General features: G+C 46.7%; 1 protein-coding gene across 1 annotated transcript in view; it reads left to right on the top strand.

The window, feature by feature from the left end:
- Positions 1-1418: 1418 nt before the first annotated feature.
- LOC112071531 (cholesterol side-chain cleavage enzyme, mitochondrial) overlaps positions 1419-22684 on the top strand; it is a 26336-nt gene continuing 5070 nt past the window's right edge. The window contains exons 1-9 of the mRNA XM_024138976.2: positions 1419-3496; positions 6125-6280; positions 6948-7147; positions 10025-10044; positions 10752-11967; positions 12632-12792; positions 13308-13474; positions 17453-17531; positions 17642-17833. Of these exons, the coding sequence (XP_023994744.1) occupies positions 3234-3496; positions 6125-6280; positions 6948-7147; positions 10025-10044; positions 10752-11967; positions 12632-12792; positions 13308-13474; positions 17453-17531; positions 17642-17833 (2454 nt within the window). The 5' untranslated portion in view covers positions 1419-3233. The remainder of the gene's footprint in view (positions 3497-6124; positions 6281-6947; positions 7148-10024; positions 10045-10751; positions 11968-12631; positions 12793-13307; positions 13475-17452; positions 17532-17641; positions 17834-22684) is intronic.

Genomic DNA, 22684 nt, shown 5'->3' with positions numbered 1-22684 from the left:
GCACCTAGTCGGGTGTTGCTGTAGTCAGTAGGTCGTAGTGGTGTTGCTGTAGTAGAGTATGGTCTAGTGGTGTTGCTGTAGTCAGTAGTGGTACTTTAGTCTAGGTGTTGCTGTAGTCAGTTAGGTCTAGTGTGGTGCTTGTAGTCATAGGTCTAGTGGTTAGTCAGTTTGTCTTGTGTCAGTAGGGTTAGTGCGTTGTGCTGTAAGTCGGAGGTCTAGTGGTGTTCGCTGTAGTCAGTAGGTCTAGATGTGCTGTAGTCAGTGGTTAGTGGCGTTTGTGTGTAAGTAGGTTAGTGGCGTTGCTGTAGTCAGTAGGTCTAGTGGGTTGCTGTGTCAGTAGGTTAGTGGTGTTTGTTGTAGTCAGTAGGTCTAGTGGTTGTTGTGTCAGTAGGTCAAGTGGGTTGCTGTAGTCATAGGTCTAGTGGTGTGCTGTAGTCAGTAGGTCTGTGGTGTTGCTGTAGTCATAGAGCTAAGTGGTGTTGCTGTAAGCCAGTAGGTCTAGTGGGTGTTTGTGTAGCAGTAGGTTCTAGTGGTGTTGCTGTAGTCATGTGTAGCATTGTGTGTTGCGTTGTCGTAGGTCTAGTGCTGTTGCTGTAGTCAGGTAGGTCAGTGTGGTTTGCTGTAGTCAGTGAGCAGTCTAGTGGCTGTTGCTGTAGTAGTAGGTTCTAGTGGGTTTGCTTAGGTCTATAGGTTAGTGGCGTTGCTGTAGTCAGTAAAGTCTAGCTGGGCGTTGCTGTAGTCAGTATGGTCTAGTGGTGGTTGCTAGATTCAGTCAGTAGGTCTAGTAGTGTTGCTGTACGAGTAGTGGGTCTAGTGTGTCTGTGTCTTGCTGTAGTCAGTAGATACTAGTGGTGTGCTGTTAGCCATAGGTCTAGTGGTGTTGCTGTAGTCACGTAGGTCTAGTGGTGTTGCTGTAGTCTGGAGTTAGTGGTGTGCTGTAGTCTGGCTCTGCTCTCTCTTCTTAACACTATCAACAAGGCAGGTCCTACAGGCCTAGTTATAGTTCACATCTATAGACTACTGTTCATTCGTGTGGTCAGGTCCACAGAGGGACTTCAGGAAAATTACAATTGTCTCAGAGAACAGAGCAGGCACGACTGCCTTGATGTACACAGAGAGCTCAACATTAATAATATGCATGTAATCTCCCTGGCTCAAAGTGGAGGAGAGATTGACTTCGTCACTACTTGTATTTGTGAGAGGTATTGAATTGTTGAAAGCACTGAGCTTAGCATGAGTTCGAACAATAGACTACCATAGGAGTCCCTAACATTAGGCTATAACCCATAATTCATAACAGACCTAGACAACCAGGAGATTTAGCTTACCATAAATAGAAAGGGAGGGATTCCTAGCTAACCAATTAAGACCTAGACTAACCAGGTGAGGAGAGTTCCTAAGCTAACCAATTAACCTAGACAACCAGGTGAGGGGAGTTCCTAGCTAACCAATTAAGACCTAGACAACCAGGTGAGGGGAGTTCCTAACTAATCAGTGACCTTAATTATTCAATCAAGTAAAAGGGAGGAGCGAAAACCCGCATACACTCATGGAATGAGTTTGAAAGCTGATCCTGCCCTCCACTGTTTTGTACGTTTAATTTATTTCAGTCCAACAGTGACTATGATGTGGTCTTCTGTCTTATGTTGACATTTCAATTATTTATTGATGTGTTGTGTATGTTTTATGATATAAAAGTAACATTTCTGGATTATAATCCTGTAGAATGTATTGAATGTTGACATGTTCTTCTTAAAAGTTAATAGATTTTTTGCAATTTGTGTTGTAAGTTTTGTTTACCTTAGTGATTATGTGAGAAAGATGTGTTCCTGTAGCCTCCCTCCTCTACATCTGTTTAGAGAGAGAACACTCCCAAGGTCTCAGGGCAAGGACACGAGGATCTAACAATGGAATTATTTTAAAGATTACACACAGATGAGATGTAGAGCAATGTGAGAATTCAAACATTTTTGACTTGGCATTTGGGTTATTCTTGAATTGTGTTTGTAAATCTTGACATTGGCACCATATAAAAATACATTAAAATGACAACAACATGACAAATAATACATTTTCTATTTTATTGAACTATTATTTAATAGGAATACATATGAGAGTCCTTTATACTGCATCTGTATGCATTGCAGAAACTACTGGGGGTAAATTGGCTTGTCCCACTGGTGATGTTTAGAGGTGTACTGAGGGGGTATCTATATAGAAATATCTATTTATTATTTTGAATGCTAGGTGGTGAACAAAAGTATTTAATATATTGCATCGGTCAATAAAAACAAGGAAGGGTATTATAATACAATTTTGTTTTAACAGTATAATGTGTGTCCCTCAGTTTGTCATTGGTGTTACCGCCTTGAAAAATCACTGATTACAAAGATATACAAGGACCTTGAGCATTCCCTCCAGTGGCTTGTATCTGGGGAGAGGTCTGTATTAAATCACATTATTAGCTAATAACAACCTTTTAGTAGGTCATACATTCAAGGATTTATTGTTAATTTGGACATTCAAAATGTCACTTGGTGTTAGTCAATTTAATTGACAGGAAATAACATTGTAAGCACTTTTTCAATGATTGATGACCTTAGATTTGAGAATCTGTGGTCTCCATTTCAAAAACTCCTCATTTACCTAAAATGTGTCATTGGTTTAAACATCATTAATGTTATTACTTTTACTGATGGCTCACCGTTATCATAATGGTAAAAAGGATTTAAAGTCATTAAGCTACCGTATTATTTACAATGGGAAGATATACCCACATCCATTTAATCAATACAAATCTAGAAAAATGATTACATTTTTTCCCTAAAATGCTATGCCCAAATGCCACCGTAATTCAAGTACAACCAACTTATTACTTTGTGGGTATTTTCTCAGAAACAAGATTAAACAAGAGTATTCAACTAACACACAGTCCAACAATTAAATCCCCAGCTATAACATCTTATGTTAGGAGGATGGATATTTCAGCATTCTGAGAAAGTCCCACAGTAAACAGAAGACTAACCCAAAGTGTGTGTCTGGATGAGGGGGGCCTTGACTTGCCATAGGCTGACACTATCACAACACACAAGCTGTCCCTGAAAGAAACATTCAAGGATACAGGGGAGGAGAGACACAGTGGAGAGGTAGACAGAGAGAGCATAGAGCCGGATGAGAAAAAGAAACAGACAGAAGAAGAGTTAGAAGAAGTAAAGTAGGAGAGAGACGCTGCTATGATGGTGAGGTGGAGTGTGTGTCGCAGTTCCCTGGGTCTGCCAGCATGTGGACTACCCAGTGCCCGCCACAACTCCAGTATGCCGGTGGTGCGCCAAGCTCTGTCCCCAGACAACAGCAGTACGGTCCAGGCCTTCAGTGAGATCCCAGGTCTCTGGAGAAACGGACTTGCCAACCTCTACAGTTTCTGGAAACTAGACGGATTCAGGAACATCCACAGAGTCATGGTGCACAACTTCAACACCTTCGGTCCAATATACAGGTATGATACAGTCAGATCTATTAACAGGTAAGAGATCGTACAACTTCAACACCTTTGGTCCAATATACAGGTATGATACAGTCAGATCTATTAACAGGTAAGAGATCGTACAACTTCAACACCTTTGGTCCAATATACAGGTATGATACAGTCAGATCTATTAACAGGTAAGAGATCGTACAACTTCAACACCTTTGGTCCAATATACAGGTATGATACAGTCAGATCTATTAACAGGTAAGAGATCGTACAACTTCAACACCTTTGGTCCAATATACAGGTATGATACAGTCAGATCTATTAACAGGTAAGAGATCGTACAACTTCAACACCTTTGGTCCAATATACAGGTATGATACAGTCAGATCTATTAACAGGTAAGAGATCGTACAACTTCAACACCGTCAGACCCATAGACGGGTATAAGACAGTTCAACTTTAACATCGTAAGTCACAGTCAGACCCATAGACAGATTAGGAGGTTAGTAATGATATGATCTACAACTGTAATAGAATGTTGTATTTAACTAGGCAAGTCAGTTTAAGAACAAATTCTTATTTACAATGACGGCCTACCGGGGAACAGTGTGTTAACTGCCATGTTCAGGGGAAGAACGACAGATTTTTATCTTGTCAGCTCGGGGACCTGTCGATTACCGAAACAATGCTCTAACCACAAAGCTACCTGCCTCCCCATTGTTATAGGTGGCAAATCAGTGCATGGTTCTCTGTAGTTCAGATAGTAGAACATGGTCCTCTGTAGAACATGGTCCTCTGTTGTTCAGTTAGTAGAACATGGTCCTCTGTAGTTCAGATAGTAGAACATGGTCCTCTGTAGAACATGATCCTCTGTTGTTCAGTTAGTAGAACATGGTCCTCTGTAGAACGTGGTCCTCTGTAGTTCAAATAGTAGAACATGGTCCTCTGTAGAACATGGTCCTCTGTTGTTCAGTTAGTAGAACATGGTCCTCTGTAGAACGTGGTCCTCTGTAGTTCAAATAGTAGAACATGGTCCTCTGTAGTTCAGTTAGTAGAACATGGTCCTCTGTAGTTCAGATAGTAGAACATGGTCCTCTGTAGAACATGGTCCTCTGTAGAACATGGTCCTCTGTAGATCAGTTTGTAGAACATGGGCCTTGAAACGCTAGGATAGTGGGTTCAATACTCAAGACCACATATATGTAAACATGTATGCACTAAATACTAAGTGGCTTTGGCTAAAAGCATCTGCCAAATTGCATAAAATAGGATAGGTCTACGGTAAGAATCAATATGTCATTCAGTTATGATGTCAAAGGGGACAACGTTATAATAAAGTATTAACCTTTGTCTACCCCAGGACGAGTAGCTGCTGCTTTTGCAACAGCTAATAGGGATACTAATAAAATACCAAACTACTGAAGCAGTGAATACAAGTTCTGTATTATTATTATTATTATTCACAACTAAAAGTGTCAGCTAAGCAGTGAACCGTAGCTGTAGCTGGAGCCCACTTCAACATAACGCTACAACACAGTTTGTGTTGTTTCTGCAGACAAAACACTACATTCTGGAATTAGCTTTGTTGAGGGGAGCAATCTTTTCTATCAGACAAATACAATGTGAATCTAGCCATATAGAATCATTAAAACAATTTTCAACGGGATTTCTACTAGCAAAATATGTTTGATTTTAACAAAGGCACAGTCTGCTATATTTACTGCTGTCCACGTGGTTTATAAATGCTGTATTGTCTTGCAGGGAGAATATGGACTATATTTACTGTATTGTCCTGTAGGGAGAAGATGGACTATATTTACTGCTGTCCATGTGGTTTATAAATGCTGTATTGTCCTGTAGGGAGAAGATGGACGTATTTACGCTGTCATGTGGTGTAATAGAATGCTGTATTGTCCTGTAGGGAATGAGATGGACTAATTTCTGCTGTCCATGTGGTTTATAAATGCTGTATGTTGTAGGGGAGAAGATGGACTATATTTACTGCTGTCTCATGTGTGTTATAAATGCTGTATTGTCCTGTAGGAGGAAGAGTGGACTATATTTTACTGCTGTCCACGTGTTTAATATGCTGTATTGTCCTGAGGGAGAAGATGGACTATATTTCTGCTGTCCATGTGGTTTATAAATGTGCTGTATTGTCCTGAGGGAGAAGATGGACTATATTTACTGCTGTCCAGTGTGTTAATAAATGCTGTATTGTCCTGCAGGGAGAAGATGGACTATATTTACTGCTGTCCCGTGGTTTATAAATGCTGTATTGTCCTGTAGGGAGAAGATGGACTATATTTACTGCTGTCCATGTGGTTTATAAATGCGGTATTGTCTGTAGGGAGAAGATGGACTATATTTACTGCTGTCCATGTGGTTTATAAATGCTGTATTGTCCTGCAGGGAGAAGATGGACATAATTTACTGCTGTCCATGTGGTTTATAAATGCTGTATTGTCCTGTAGGGAGAAGATGGACTATATTTACTGCTGTCCACGTGGTTTATAAATGCTGTATTGCCCTGCAGGGAGAAGATGGACTATTATGAGTGTGAACAAAACAAAAAGAAGTGCATTTTACCAACAAAACCTTTGAACATAAATGACATGATCTGCTGTGCTCTGTCATTGTACCTGACAGGGAGAAGATAGGCTACTATAATAGTGTAAACATCATAAAGCCGGAGGATGCAGCCATCCTGTTCAAGGCAGAAGGACACTACCCCAAGAGGTTAACAGTGGAGGCATGGACCTCATACAGAGACTACAGGAACAGGAAATATGGAGTCCTGCTCAAGTACGTACACTGTTCTGTTATATCTGTCAAACAGTTGTTTAAATAAGGACTTTCAAATCAATGTCATCATAAGCTTTCGTTTTTGTGATGTTTTGACTATTCACACTACAGTATTGTAGCCTTGGAAACAGGCTCTTTACCCATCATTCCACTCCTTGCCACTCCTTGTCATGACAAGAAGTGGAATGTTAGCTAAAGAGACAGGTACCCTGGCTAACAGTTTAGGGTTTATCCAAACTCGACTCTGTTATCTCAGATATCTTTTCACATTGCCATATCTACAGGCCAGCCCAGTACAGCTTGGCTTGGTATGGCCCTATAGCGTGGTAGATGGTAACCAGGCCAGGTGTGGTCCTATGGCGTGGTAGATGATAACCAGGCCAGGTGTGGCCCTAWWGCGTGGTAGATGGTAACCAGGCCAGGTGTGGCCCTATAGCGTGGTAGATGGCCCTATAGTGTGAATCAGGCATTATTGACAGATTTAGTTATTGAGATTTAGTTATTGACACTTAGTTATTGACACTTAGTTATTGACACTTAGTTATTGACACTTAGTTATTGAGATTTAGTTAATGAGATTTAGTTATTGACACTTAGTTAATGAGATTTAGATTTGCTGGTTCTGAGACGTTCCAAAACAAGGTTTGGTCCTTTTCTCTCCCTGTAGGAATGGGGAAGACTGGCGTTCCAACAGGGTGGTTCTGAATAGAGAGGTGATCTCTCCCAAGGTGTTGGGGAACTTTGTTCCTCTGTTGGATGAAGTTGGACAGGACTTTGTGGCCCGGGTACATAAGAAGATAGAACGGAGTGGACAGGACAAATGGACCACCGATCTTTCTCAAGAACTCTTCAAATACGCTCTGGAATGTAAGTCCGTTTCACCTAATATTTACTTGTGGCTGTCTTGAAACCTGTGATGACCATGTTTTATACACTGACTCATACCAGTACAGTGCCTTGCAAAGTATTCATCCCCCTTGCCATTTTTCCTATTTTGTTGCATTATAACCTGTAATTTAAATTGATTTTTATTTGGATTTCATGTAATGGACATACACAAAATAGTCCAAATTGGTGAAGTGAAATGAAACAAATTACTTGTTTCAAAAGATTTTAAAAAATTACAGCGGAAAAGTGGAGCGTGCATATGTATTCACCCCCTTTGCTATGAAGCCCCTAAATAAGATCTGGTGCAACCAATTACCTTCAGAAGTCAGACAATTAGTTAAATAAAGTCCACCCGTGTGCAATCTAAGTGTCACATGATCTGTCACATGATCTYGGTATATACACACCTGTTATGAAAGGCCCCAGAGTCTGCAACAYCACTAAGCAAGGGGCACCACCAAGCAAGTGGCACAATGAAGACCAAGGAGCTCTCCAAACAGGTCAGGGACACAGTTGTGGAGAAGTACAGATCAGGGTTGGAATATAAAAAAATATCAGAAACTTTGAAGATCCCACGGAGCACCATTAAATCAATTATTAAATGGAAAGAATATGGCACCACAACAAACCTGCCAAGAGAGGGCCGCCCACCAAAACTCACGGACCAGGCAAGGAGGGCATTAATCAGAGAGGCTACAAAGAGACCAAAGACAACCCTGAAGGAGCTGCAAAGCTCCACATTGGAGATTGGAGTATCTGTCCATAGGACCACTTTAAGCCGTAGACTCCACAGAGTTGGGCTTTACGGAAGAGTGGCCAGAAAGAGCCATTGCTTAAAGAAAAAAAATAAGAAAACACATTTGGTGTTCGCCAAAAGGTATGTGGGAGACTCCCCAAACATATGGAAGACAGTAATCTGGTCAGATGATACTAAAATTGAGCATTTTGGCCATCAAGGAAAATGTCTGGCGCAAACMCAACACCTCTCATCACCCCATGAACATCATCCCCATAGTGAAGCATGGTGGTGGCAGCATCATGCTGTTTTTCCACCGGCGGAGACTGGGAAATTGAAGGATGTCACTAAATACAGGGAAATTCTTGAGGAAACCTGTTTCAGTCTTCCAGAGATTTGAGACTGGGACGGGGGTTCACCTTCCAGCAGGACAATGATCCTAACACCCCCAATACTCGCTAACAGCAACCACACCCCCTACCGAAGTGCTTCTCTAACGAGCAGACCAAACTTCCTAACCATGCTCTCCTCGGATGGCACTGTCAAAAACCCAGTGACCCATCAATCCAATTCGACGAAAATCACTGTCACAGCGGTACCCATAGAACTTAAAGACTTTCTGTTACAACCAGGTTCCCATCCAACTTGAAGGGTCTGGAAGCAGTTTTGCCTATTGGAACAATGGGCAACAAATCCCCAGTGGCTAAGATGTCGCCCAAGCTTTTACACAAAGCACCCTACCCAAGAGACTTGCACTGTCTAACTGCCTGCAAAAGCATGCGCTCCTACAAAGCTCATCTTGACTTTGAGTGGGGGCTGAATCGTTACACACACTCAAGTCTGTTTTTTGTGTATTTCTTGTTTGTTTCATAACTAATAACATATTTGCATCTGACAAGTGGTAGGCATGTTGTGTAAATCAATAAAATACAACCCCCCCACAATCTTATTTTATAAAATAGGAAAAATGACAAAGGGGGTGAATACTTTCGCGAAGCCACTGTACCGATTGTCTCAAATAACTGTAAGGTTAACATCTATAGTTTCTGCTAATATCTTACTTAGGCTCATCACTCCTTAGGGGTCATAGGCCATCGACGATGATAACTAATATCTTACTTACTCTAGGTCCATCGCCTCCTTAGGTCATAGGCCATTGACGATGACAACAATATAATTCTTACTTACTTAGGTCCATCGCTCCTTAGAGGTCATAGGCCATCGACGATGATAACTCAATATCTTTCTAACTTAGGTCCATCGCTCCTTAGGGGTCATAGGCCATCGACGATGGCAACTCATATCTTACTTAACTTAAGGTCCATCGCTCCTTAAGGGTCATAGTACATCGACGATGGCAACTTATCCTTACCTTACTTAGGCTCATCGCTCTTAGGGTCATAGGCCATCGACGATGGCAACTAATATCTTACTTACTTAGGTCCATCGCTCCTTAGGGGTCATAGGCCATCGACGATGTCACTCATCTCTTCTTACTCCGCGCAATGACTACATATAGGGTCACCTGAGCCATCGCGCCAGGCACCAACTATATCTAACTTACTTTAGGCTCATCCACTCCTTAGGGGTCATACGCCATCGACCGAGATTAACCCTAATATCCTTACCCTATACTTAGGATCATCGCTCCTATAGGGTATAGGCCATCGACCGCATCGGCTAACTCCATCATCCATAGTAATAAGCTTAGTCCCGCTCCTTCGCGCGTCTCGGCCATAACGACCAATGGAACTATAATCTTCTTACTAGCGGCTCATCACTCTCTAGGGTCATAGTACATCGACAACTGGTGTTTAGGCGGCGCTGAATGTGACTGTCCTCCTACCCTGTTCTTACTATATCTTAACCTGATATTATTGTTATGTCACAACATAAGCTCAGTATTGTACACATGTCTCTCACATGCTGCGTGCTGCCTTCTGATGGTAGACTTCTCTTCCTTTGGAGATCTCGCCGCGCGCTCTAACCTTGGCTCTCTCTCCAGCAGTGGGTTATGCTGTATGTGAGTAGCTGGGTCTAACCTGTGTTCTCTCCTCTCCAGCAGTGGGTTTGATGCTGTATTGTGAGTCTGGGTCTAACCTGTGTTCTCTCCTCTCCAGCGGTGGGTTTGTATGCTGATGTGAGTCTGGGTCTAACCTGTGTTCTCTCTCTTCCGCAGTGGGTTTGATGCTGTATGTGAGTCGGGTCTCCTGTGTTCTCTCCTCTCCAGCAGTGGGTGTGATGCTGATAATGTGAAGTTGAGACTAAGTCTTAGTGCTCTTCTCTCCTCTCCAGCCGGAGGGTCTCGCCCTCCTCGCTCTCTCGCTCTCGCAATACTGTCATAATATATAGCGTCTCTCGCCGCCGCCCTAATGTCGCAGCGCGGCTTTCTGGTGTTTCTCCTCTCCAAGCATAGAGAGATTCTCTCGCATGACTGTATGGTCGCGCTCTGCAGGCGTACTACACACCAATATAGCTTCTCTCGTCTCGCGCGCGCGGAATCTCGCATGCTAGTCCTGCTAACGCGCTCTGGGTCTACCGTGGTGTGTTCGGCCCACATTCAGCCGTGTGGCGCTTCAAGTCTCTAGATGAATGGGAGCGTCTGGGCTGATGGTTCCCCACACTGGACTACACCTCCCACCCCTGCAGGACCCACCCCACCTTCATGCGACCCACTGCACTCTCTCTGCGCCCTCCCCCTGCTTCCACGCCCCCTCACCCCTCCTGCCCACTGACTGTACTCCCCCCCGCCATCGCTGAGCCGCAGCGGTAGGCGCCCCCAAGATCTGGCAGAGCTACCCCGCCTAACGCGCCCTGCGCCGACTCCGCGCCTCCTCTCAACCCCAGCCGGATTCGGCGACCCCCTGCCTCCATAACCCTCACTCCCCCCTGCCATACTCTCGCCAAACCACATTGCGCTCATGGCCGCGAGCGCCCGGGACCAGCCGTCCACGGCAACGCCGCCGGCCCGGCCGGCCCGGCGCGCCTCTCGGCCGCCAGCCCGGACAGGCGCTCGCGGCCCAGGCCGCGCAGGACCTCAGGCTCCACAGGGCCCCACCGGATCAGGGCCAGGGGACAGGACTCCAGGCGCCAGGCCGGAAGGCATCCCCCCGCCGCGCCCGCGCGGACAGTGTCCCACGGCCGCACGGCGGGGCAGCGTCTCCTCCCGGCAGGAATGCCGGAGCCAGATCAGGGCCAGGGGAATCAGGGCCAGGGGGAAGGGTCAGGGCCAAGGGGAAGTGTCAGAGGCATGAGGGAAGGGTCATGGCCAGGGGAAGGGTCAGGCCAGGGGAGAGAGAGATAGAGAGAGAGCACAGGAAACACTCTCACGTCCGCACAGGGCGGAACCAACGCGGTCATCCAGCGCCCCACAATGGGGAAGGTCAGGGCCAGGCGGGAGATAAGTACACACCAGGGCCTGGCCGGGCAAGGGTCAGGCTGCCTGGGGATACGCGTCAGGGCCCAGGTGGGAGGTCACACGCCGGCACCCGGCGGGAAAGGATCCAGGGCAGGGGGCCGGCATCAGCCAGGGCGGAGTGCTACCCCCAGCGGCCCACGAAGCGGGAAGGATCGGGCCAAGGAGGAAACGACGGACGCCAAAAGGTCACTGGAGCCTCCAAGCGCGTCACGCACGACCAACATAGAGTCAACGGGCCAGGCCCCAGGCGAAGATCAAGGGCACAGGTGGCGAAGGACTACAGGGCCAGAGGGGAAAGGATCATGCGCCAGGGCACAAGCGCCCTTGCAGGGCCAGACCACCCGCGGAGAACAGAAAATCAGGGCCAACGCGAGCAAGGACCCTCAGGAGCCCAGGACCAGGGATGCAGGGCACCACCAGCCGGCGGAACAGGATCAGGGCGCAGGACGGCGACAAGGAGGTCATGGCCAGGGGGCAGGCGTCAGGGGAGGCGCCTTAAGGCCAGCCCACCGGGACCAAGGCATCAGGTGCCAAGGGGACAGCGCCTCAATCAGGACACCATAGGGGACAGGATCCCACAACTAGCAGTAGCCCAAGAGGGCGAAGGCCCTCAAGAGCAGGAACACGAGCACGGGCCAGGATCAGGCCAGGGAAGGATCCAATAGGCCAGGGGGAATCAGGCCAGGACGGCGGTCAGGGCCAGGGGAAGGGTCAGGGCCAGCGGGCAAGGGTCAGGCCAGGGGAAGGAGTCAGGGCCAGGGGGAAAGGATCAGGGCCAGGGGGAAGGATCAGCAGGGCCAGGGGGAAGGTTAGGGCCAGGGGAAGTGGTCAGGGCCAGGGGAAGGCTCAGGCGCCAAGGGACAGTGTCAGGGCCAAGGGGAAGGGATAGGGTCAAGGGGAAGACTTAAGGTCAAGGGGAAGGGCCACAGGGAAGGGTTTGGGCCAATGGGAAGGGTTAGGGCGAAGGGGAAGGGTTAGGGAGGAAACATTGAAAGTTTAGGGCCAAGGGGTAGAGCCAAACATTGAAGGATTAGGGCCTAAGGGAAAGGTTAGGGCAAAACATGGAATGTTTAGGGCTGAGGGGAAGAGTTAGGGAGCAAATATTGAAGGGTTAAGGACAAGGTTTAGGGCCATGTGGAAGTGTTAGSGCTGTAATCTATTTAGGGAAACAAAAAAAGTAAAGCCAGGAAGAAGACAGTTGTCTGTGATCCGTATGATGCATTTAAGATCACAGATAACACTGTGCTGTGTCTGTATCAGTAGCTATGTTGGTTCACTGTTAAACTGTCCTGATTACATGTGCCCCCAGCGGACCGCTGCATCCAGAACATCTACAGGACGATGCGTCAGGACACCAACACCCACAGGAAGTATCCAGGAGTCCTGGCCAGCCTTCTGATGTTAGACAAGCTGTCTATAGAGGACATCAAGGCCAGCGTCACCGAACTGATGGCTGGAGGGGTAGACACGGTAATAACTTGTATATAACCTCTCTATAAAACATTTATAACAAGCTGTCTTTAGTGGACATCAAGGCCAGCGTCGCCGAACTGATGGCTGGAGGGGTAGACACGGTAATAACTTGTATATAACCTCTCTATAAAACATCTATAACAAGCTGTCTTTAGTGGACATCAAGGCCAGCGTCACTGAACTGATGGCTGAAGGGGTAGACACGGTAATAACGTGTATATAACCTCTCTATAAAACATCTATAACAAGCTGTCTTTAGAGGACATCAAGGCCAGCGTCACCAAACTGATGGCTGAAGGGGTAGACACGGTAACAAACTTGATAATGACTTCCAACAGTAATCACCTTATCCTGTTGTTTAGACCTGGTTCTGTGAGGCTGTATGAGAGATATCCAAGTCAACTGATTAGTTAACTACCAGATAGACAACCAGCCGTATTTCAACCCTCTGGAATCAGTTCATGAACTGTTGTCTCTAGTAGTTATTCATTCTACTCTGTAATGTATTTCAGACGTCTATCACCCTGCTGTGGACTCTATATGAGCTGGCCAGACATCCTGACCTCCAGGAAGAGTTGAGGGCTGAGGTGGCTGTAGCCAGACAGTCTACCCAGGGAGACATGCTACAGATGCTGAAGATGATACCGCTGGTCAAAGGAGCGCTGAAAGAAACGCTGAGGTCGGACAGACAAGATGATTGACCAACGATAGCTGATGTTACCTACAATGACTACCTAAACAAGACAATAACTACAATACCAATATTATAAACCCACAACCACTGTATACATAAAAAAAAAAAAAAAAAATCACCTTTATTTAACCAGGTAGGCCAGTTGAGAACAAGTTCTCATTTACAACTGCGACCTGGACAAAATAAAGCAAAGCAGTTCGACACATACAACAACACAGAGTTACACATGGAGTAAAACAAACATACAGTCAACAGTACAGTAGAAAAGGTCTATATACAGTGTGCGCAAATGAGGTAAGATAAGGGAGGTAAGGCCAATAGGCCATAGTTGCGAAATAATTACAATATACCAATTTAACACTGGAGTGATTGATGTGCAGAAGATTAATGTGCAAGTAGAGATACTGGGGTGCAAAGGTGCAAGATACATAAATAAATACAGTATGGGGATGAGGTAGTTGGATGGGCTATTTACAGATGGGATATGTACAGGTGCAGTGATCTGTGAGCTGCTCTGACAGCTGGTGCTTAAAACTAGTGAGGGAGATATGAGTCTCCAGCTTCAGTGATGTTTGCAGTTCGTTCCAGTCATTGGCAGCAGAGAACTGGAAGGAAAGGCGGCCGAAGGAGGAATTGGCTTTGGGGGTGACCAGTGAAATATACCTGCTTGAGCGCGGGCTACGGGTGGGTGCTGCTATGGTGACCAGTGAGCTGAGATAAGGTGGGGCTTTACCTAGCAAACACTTATAGATAACCTGGAGCCAGTGGGTTTGGCGACGAATATGAAGCGAGGGCCAGCCAACCAGAGCATACAGGTCGCAGTGGTGGGTAGTATATGGGGCTTTGGTGACAAAACGGATGGCACTGTGATAGACTGCATCCAGTTTGCGGAGTAGAGTGTTGGAGGCTATTTTGTAAATTACATTGCCGAAGTCAAGGATCGGCAGGATAGTCAGTTTTACGAGGGTATGTTTGGCAGCATGAGTGAAGGATGCTTTGTTGCGAAATAGGAAGCAGATTCTAGATTTAATTTTGGATTGGAGGTGCTTAATGTGAGTCCGGAAGGAGAGTTTACAGTCTAACCAGACACCTAGGTATTTGTAGTTGTCCACATATTCTAAGTCAGAACAGTCCAGAGTAGTGATGTGCGATCGGTGGAAGAGCATGCATTTAGTTTTGCTTGCATTTAAGAGCAGTTGGAGGCCACGGAAGGAGAGTTGTATGGCATTGAAGCTCGTCTGGAGGTTTGTTAACACAGTGTCTAAAGAAGGGCCAGAAGTATACAGAAGGGTGTCGTCTGCGTAGAGGAGGATCAGAGAATCACCAGCAGCAAGAGCGACATCATTGATGTATACAGAGAAGAGAGTCGGCCCAAGAATTGAACCTTGTGGTACCCCCATAGAGACTGCCAGAGGTCTGCACAACAGGCCCTCCAATTTGACACATTGAACTCTATCAGAGAAGTAGTTGGTGAACCAGGCGAGGCAGTCATTTGAGAAGCCAAGGCTGTTGAGTCTGCCGATAAGAATGTGGTGATTGACAGAGTCGAAAGCCTAGGCCAGGTCGATGAATACAGCTGCACAGTAATGTCTCTTATCGATGGCGGTTATGATATCGTTTATGACCTTGAGCGTGGCTGAGGTGCACCCAGCTCGGAAACCAGATTGCATAGGGGAGAAGGTACGGTGGGATTCAAAATGGTCGGTGATCTGTTGATGATATGATCTGCTTGGCTTTCGAAGACCTTAGAAAGACAGGGTAGGATATATATAGGTCTGTAGCAGTTTGGGTCTAGAGTGTCTCTCCCTTTGAAGAGGGGGATGACCGCGGCAGCTTTCCAATCTTTGGGAATCTCAGACGATATGAAAGAGAGGTTGAACAGGCTAGTAATAGGGGTTGCAACAATTTCGGCTAATATTTTTTAGAAAGAGAGGGTCCAGATTGTCTAGCCCGGCTGATTTGTAGTGGGCCAGATTTTGCAGCTCTTTCAGAACATCAGCTATCTGGATTTGGGTGAAGGAGAAATGGGAGAGGCTTGGGAAAGTTGCTGTGGGGGGTGCAGGGCTGTTGACCGGGGTAGGGGTAGCCAGGTGGAAATAATGGCCAGACGTAGAAAAATGCTTATTGAAATTCTCATTTATTGTGGATTCTCATTTATCGTTTATCAGTGGTGACAGTGTTTCCTAGCCTCAGTGCAGTGGGCAGCTGGGAGGAGGTGCTCTTATTCTCCATGGACTTTACAGTGTCCCAGAACTTTTTGGAGATTGTGCTACAGGATGCACATTTCTCTTTGAAAAAGCTAGCCTTTGCTTTCTTAACTGCCTGTGTATATTGGTTCCTAACTTCCCTAAAAAGTTGCATATCACGGGGACTATTCGATGCTAATGCAGAACGCCACAGGATGTTTTTGTGCTGATCAAGGGCAGTCAGGTCGGGAGTGAACCACGGGCTAAATCTGCTCCTGGTTAAAAACATGTTGAATGGGACATGCTTATTTAAGATGGCGAGGAAAGCACTTTTAAAGAATAACCAGGCATCCTCTACTGATGGAATGAGGTCAATATCCTTCCAGGATACCCGGGCCAGGTCGATTAGAAGATTAGAAAGGCCTGCTCACTGAAGTGTTTTAGGGAGAGTTTGACAGTGATGAGGGGTGGTCGTTTGACCGCAGACCCATTACGGACGCAGGCAATGAGGCAGTGATCGCTGAGATCCTGGTTGAAGACAGCCGAGGTGTATTTGGAGGGTAGGTTGGTTTGGATGATATCTATGAGGGTGCCCGTGTTTACGGATTTGGGGTTGTACCTGGTAGGTTCATTGATCATTGAGGGCATCAAGCTTAGATTGTAGGATGGCCGGGGTGTTAAGCATGTCCCCGTTTAGGTCACCTAGTAGCACGAACTCTGAAGATAGATGGGGGGCAATCAATTCACATATGGTGTCTAGGGCAGAGCTGGGGGCTGAGGGGGGTCTATAACAGGCGGCAACGGTGAGACTTGTTTCTGGAAAGGTGGATTTTAAAAAGTAGAAGCTCAAATTGTTTGGGCACAGACCTGGATAGTAAGACAGAACTCTGCAGGCTCTCTCTGCAGTAGATTTCAACTCCGCCCCCTTTGGCAGTTCTATCTTGTCAGAAAATGTTATAGTTAGGGATGGAAATTTCAGGGTTTTTGGTGGTCTTCCTAATCCAGGATTCAGACACGGCTAGGACATCCGGGTTGGCAGAGTGTGCTAAAGCAGTGAATAAATCAAACTTAGGGAGGAGGCTTATAATGTTAACATGCATGAAACCAAGGCTTTTACGGTTACAGAAGTCAACAAATGAGAGCGCCTGGGGAATGGGAGTGGAGCTAGGCACTGCAGGGCCTGGATTACCCTCTACATCACCAGAGGAGGAGTAGGATAAGGGTACGGCTAAAGGCTATAAGAACTGGTCATCTAGTACGTTCGGAACAGAGAGTAAATGGAGCAGGTTTCTGGGCACGGTAGAATAGATTCAAGGCATAATGTACAAACAAAGGTATGGTAGGATGTGAGTACAGTGGAGGTAAACCTAGACATTGAGTAACGATGAGAGAGATATTGTCTCTAGAAACATCATTTAAACCATGTGAGGTCACCGCATGTGTGGAGGGGGGGGGGAACTAAAGGTTAGCTAACGCGCATTGAGCAGGGCTAGAGGCTCTACAGTGAAATAAGGCAATAATCACTAACCAAGACAGCAATGGACAAGGCATATTGACATTAGTCACAGTATATATCATGTCATTACTGAATATGTTTTTACGTCATTGCAATGGTGCAACCACCTAATGGTGGTTAGACAGAAGTCAAGTAACAATGATCACTTTTAGAGATGAATTTGAGATATCGCTTAAACATCTTTACTCTTCATCTGTTGAGATGTCTGGGCCACCTACTGGTTAAGCATTAAGAATGTCACTATCTTCTTCTGTCTGTCAGGCTTCATCCGGTTGCAGTCAGCTTACAGAGATACATTACAGAGGATATCGTCATTCAGAACTATCACATACCTTGTGGGGTAAGAGGAGATATGACATACGGTAGCTACTGTCTTTACATTTGATCAGAGACTTTGGTTGATGGTTTGGGAGGGCAGTATGTTATGTGGTGTGTTCTCACTCTCTCTAGACTCTGGTCCAGTTGGGTCTCTATGCGATGGGTAGAGACCCAGATGTGTTCCCCAGACCTGAGAAGTACCTCCCGTCCCGCTGGCTGCGGGCAGAGAACCAGTACTTCAGGAGCTTGGGCTTCGGGTTTGGACCCAGACAGTGTCTCGGACGGCGCATTGCTGAGACGGAAATGCAGATCTTCCTTATACATGTGAGGATCACAGCTCAACGTTCGAATGACTGATTAAAATCCTAAGTAACATATTAAAAATAATTATATAAAAATCTGTCAGTTTAAGCTAGAGATATCAGGTTTTTTTGCATCTTAATCCACGTCGGCCGTCCGCATCTGTGGCGGAAGGTGGCCGAGCTACAGAGCTACAGAGCTACAGCGATGTCTGTCAGACCATGACACATCCCGAAAATCTGTCTTCTCACAAATGTTTGTAGCGTCCAAATACTAATATGACCCATCTATGGAAAGGGGAGACTCTCACAAACACAGTTGTGCTCTCTACGACCCCCACAAGTGCCAGGGGGCTCGTCTGAAGGTTATACAAACACATGGAAATATGAAGGTCGTTTTGAAACAACAGAAGTAAGGGGTTAAATATGTGACTGGCCACCTGGATTTGGTCTTATGTAGCAAMATTTGATWTTTTTTTTTTTTTATTGGATAAAAGTAGAAACATAGAGCAAGAAAATGGCATATCACACACTGCAGTTGAAGAACAATGGGAAAGTAATTCTGCTTTGAAAGTTGATAAACTTGTAACCCCACTTTTGAGAAAATGGCCCTTAATATTTTGGTACYTACTGGAGAGCTCGTCTTTGTCTACACCCATTCAGCATCATTTAGACCCTCTTAAACCTTAGCCCCACCCATCTCTTTAAGCTATTTGCTAAACAGAGTGATTAGTTTAGTAATCAACCAAAGATTTCAAGACTAAACGTGGTAAAAGTAGTAGCCTACAATAAGGAAAAACTCSAGGTAAAAATATACTTGATCTAGTCCCTACATCCTAATCAGGTCATGTTGTTCTTCACATTACCGTCTCCGGTAAACACACACAATACCAAATAAAATAAAAAGTTGATTTGTCACATGCACAGGATACAGAAGATGTAAACAGTACAGTGAAATGGTTACTRTAGTAGCAATATCAAAAGCAGAACGTGTCCAGATAAAYATATGTTATAATTATTAGATGATGCTTATCCAGACACACTTGTCTAAATCGATGGGTCATGTGAAAGAAATGCTAAAACCCCCAGACACATCTAGATAAGTGGATGGGTCTCTATTATCTAGACATGTAAACTTGTTCATGAAATACAATAGATACACCTGGCTAACTTGATGGGTCATGTAGTCATCTGGCAAAGTGTTTTGTTTAGACATGTAGCTAGCTAGCTAAACAATAAAACGGTATAGTCCCAACTCATACTACTACCAACCAATACAAACATTGTCATAGCTATAGTCTAAATGTCCAGGTAGCTAAAGCTAATCTACCAGGTTCAATGTTAGCTAGATAACATTAGGCTATAATGAAGAATGCAAATTAATATCTGATTTGAATAATATTACTTCACAGATCAAACACGTAACGTTAGCTAGCGAGCTGGCAAGCTAACGTTCGCTAGTTAGCTAACAGTACACTTTAACTTGCAATGAAAACGATATTCTGACAAACTTAGAAACGTATAATATCTGAAAATGTAGCTGGACTCTTACATGGATAAATGCTTCATGGCAGACTGGAACCATTTAACTCTGTTCTGTTTGTAGATACATCTTGTTCCGCCAGCGTTGTCTCAAGTCACTCCGGTTCACACTGACTGGAACCATTTAACTCTGTTCTGTTTGTAGATACATCTTGTTCCGCCAGCGTTGTCTCAAGTCACTCCGGTTCACACTGACCGTGGCGTGTGCAGAAAGAAGCAAATCACCTTTTTCAATTGATCTGTCGACAGCACCTGCTAAATTCAGGACATAAATGTTGTTTTAGAAAAGTATAAAAACTTTTGTAGTGTACCGTGCTGCTTCCACTGCCTCTCCCTCTGCTGTGCTGCTTCCACTGCCTCTCCCTCTGCTGTGCTGCTTCCACTGCCTCTCTGCCTCTCCTCTTGCTGTGCTGCTCCACTGCCTCCCCTCTGCTGTGCTGCTTCCTCTGCCTCTCCCCCGCTGTGCTGCTTCTCTGCCTCTCTGCCTCTCCCTCTGCTGTGCTGCTTCCTCTGCCTCTCTGCCTCTCCTCTGCTGTGCTGCTTCCACTGCCTCTCCCTCTGCTGTGCTGCTCCTCTGCCTCTCCCCGCTGTGCTGCTTCCACTGCCTCTCTGCCTCTCTCTCTGCTGTGCTGCTTTCCACGCCTTCTGCCTCTCTCTCTGCTGTGCTGCTTTCCTCTGCCTCTCCCACGCTGTGCTGGCTTCCACTGCCTCTCCCGCTGCCTCTCTCTCTGCTGTTGGCTCTTCCACTGCCTCTCTGCTCCCCTCTGCTGTGCTGGCTTCCTGTGCCTCTCCCCGTGCTGCTTCCTCTGCCTCTCCCATGCTGCTTCCACTGCCTCTCCCTCTGCTGTGCTGCTTCCTCTGCCTCTCCCTTGCTGTGCCTGCCTTCCCTGCTTCTGCTCCTTCTGCCTCTCCCTCTGCTGTGCTGCTTCCTCTGCCTCCCTCTGCTGTTGCTGCCCTCTGCCTCTCCCCTTTGCTGTGCCTGCTTCTCTCTGCCTCTCCCTCTCTGCTGTGCTGCTTCCTCTGCCTTCTCCCTCTGCTGTGCTGCTTCCCTGCCTCTCCTCTGCTGCTTCCTTTCCTCTTCTCTGTTGAGGCCTAGATTCCTGCACCTCCAGATGAACTGGCAGAGGGGGAGTGGTACCAGGGCCTGCAGAACGGTGATTGACATAGAGAGGGGGAGTGGTGCCAGGGCCTGCAGACGGGGGATTTGACATAGCAGAGGGGAGTTGGTGCCAGGGCCTGCAGACGGGGTGATTGACATAGCAGAGGGGGAGTGGTGCCAGGGCCTGCCAGACGGGGTGATTGACATAGCAGAGGTTGGAGTGGTGCCAGGGCCTGCAGACGGGGTGATTGATACGGATTCCACGCTGCAACGGGGGGCATGAAAGGGGGGGGAGACCTTGACCGGCGGGGGTGCTTGCCTGGGAGGGGTGAAGACAGTACCGGCGGGGGTGCTTGCTGGGGAGGGGTGAAAGACAGTAACCAGCGGGGTCCTTGCTTGGGGAGGGGTGAAAGACCTTGACGGCGGGGGTGCTTGCTGGGGACGGTGAAGACAGTAACCACGGGGTCTTGCTTGGGGAAGGGGTGAAGCTTGACCGGCTGGGGGTGCTTGGCTGGGGAGCGGTGAGACAGGTAAGCCAGTGGGGGTGCTTGCTGGGGAGGGGTAGACCCTTGACGCGGGGGTGCTGTGCTGGGGAAGGTGAAGACAGTACCAGTGGGGGTGCTTGCTGGGGGAGGGGTGAAGACAAGTAACCGCGGCTGGTGGCTTGCTGGGGAGGGTGAAGACAGTAACCAGCGGAGGTGCTTGCTGGGAGGGGTGAAGGACCTTGACCAGCGGAGGTGCTTGCTGGGAGGGGTGAAGACAGTAACCAGCGAGGTGTGCTTGCTGGGAGGGGTGAAGACAGTAAACAGTGGGGTGCTTGCTGGGGAGGGGTGAAGACAGTAACCGGTGGGGGTGCTTGCTGGGAGGGGTGAAGACAGTAACACAGCGAGGGTGCTTGCTTGGGGGAGGGTGAAGACAGTAACCAGTGGGGCGTGCTTGCTGGGGAGGGGTGAGACAGTAACCGGTGGGGTCTTTGCCTGGGGAGGGGTGAAGACAGTGAACCAGCAGGGTGCTTGCTGGGGAGGGTTGAAGCCAGTAACCAGTGGGGGTGCTTGTGGGGAGCGGTGAAAGACAAGTACCCAGTGGGGGTGCTTGCTTGGGGAGGGGTGAAGACCAGTACCGGCGGGGGTGCCTTGTGGGGAGGGGGTGAAGACAGTAACCAGTGGGGGTGGCTGCTGGGGAGGGTGAAGACCTTGACGGCAGGGGGGTGCTAGCATGGGAGAGGGGTTGAAGAACATAACGCAGTGGGGGTGCTTGCTGGGAGGGTTGTGAGACAGTAACCAGTGGGGTGGCTTGCTGGGAGCGGTGAAGACAGTAACAAGCGGGGGGTGCTGTGCTGGGGAGGGGGTGAGACAGAGGGGTGCGCTGACGGTAACAAACCCAGCGGGGTGGCTTGCTTGGGAGGGGTGAAGACAGTAACCAGCGGGGGTGCTTGCTGGGGAGCGGTGAAGACAGTAACCAGCGGGGGTGCTTGCTGGGGAGGGGTGAAGACCTTGACGGCGGGGGTGCTTGCTGGGGAGCGGTGTTTCCCAAACGTCGTCATCCAAACCCTCTGCATCCTCCACTCTGTGGGGAATAAAATAAAGGGATATATTGTTGTAAGACACACAGAATTACAGTTGACTAAATTTACTAAACGWCWTTACTGTAAAGTGAAAACACCAAACCTAAACTTTATCTGTACAGTGACTCACATAGAAGGTGTGAAGCACACACACGATGCAAACAGTAACACTTTGTAGACGAAGGCAGAGGTGACAACCACAAATAAACAATGGCCATGAGACTTAGTGGCCTGAAACTTAGAACAGCAACCAGTGAATTAATATGAAACATAGACAATAACTACTTTGGAATGATATATCATTGAAATGACTTTGTCACATAGGCTTATATAAACTAAATCCAAAGCACAAAAAGCAGACAACTGATGAAAAATGAAATACATATAGTAAATGAGCTATATAAAGTCATGAAAATAATTTATTTACAGACCTTAAAGTAGATCCAGTCCTTCTAGAAAGCAAAATCCTCGTTGTCCATATCAAAATCCTCGTTGTCCATATCGTTCCCCAGATCCGAATTCAACTCAAGTATTTTATTCAAAGCTTCTATGTCGGTATGCTTATTCATAGCTGCCTTCTATGAATTTTTTATACTTAAATGGGTTCTTAAATTCAAAATCAAATAGCTAAATGATCCATGGTATGACCATCTTAAAACAATTCAACTAGA

This window comes from Salvelinus sp. IW2-2015, unplaced genomic scaffold, assembly GCF_002910315.2.
Source record: "Salvelinus sp. IW2-2015 unplaced genomic scaffold, ASM291031v2 Un_scaffold1632, whole genome shotgun sequence".
NCBI lineage: Eukaryota > Metazoa > Chordata > Actinopteri > Salmoniformes > Salmonidae > Salvelinus > Salvelinus sp. IW2-2015.
Note: the sequence above shows the minus strand (reverse complement) of the source record. Positions and strands in the feature narration are given on the sequence as shown.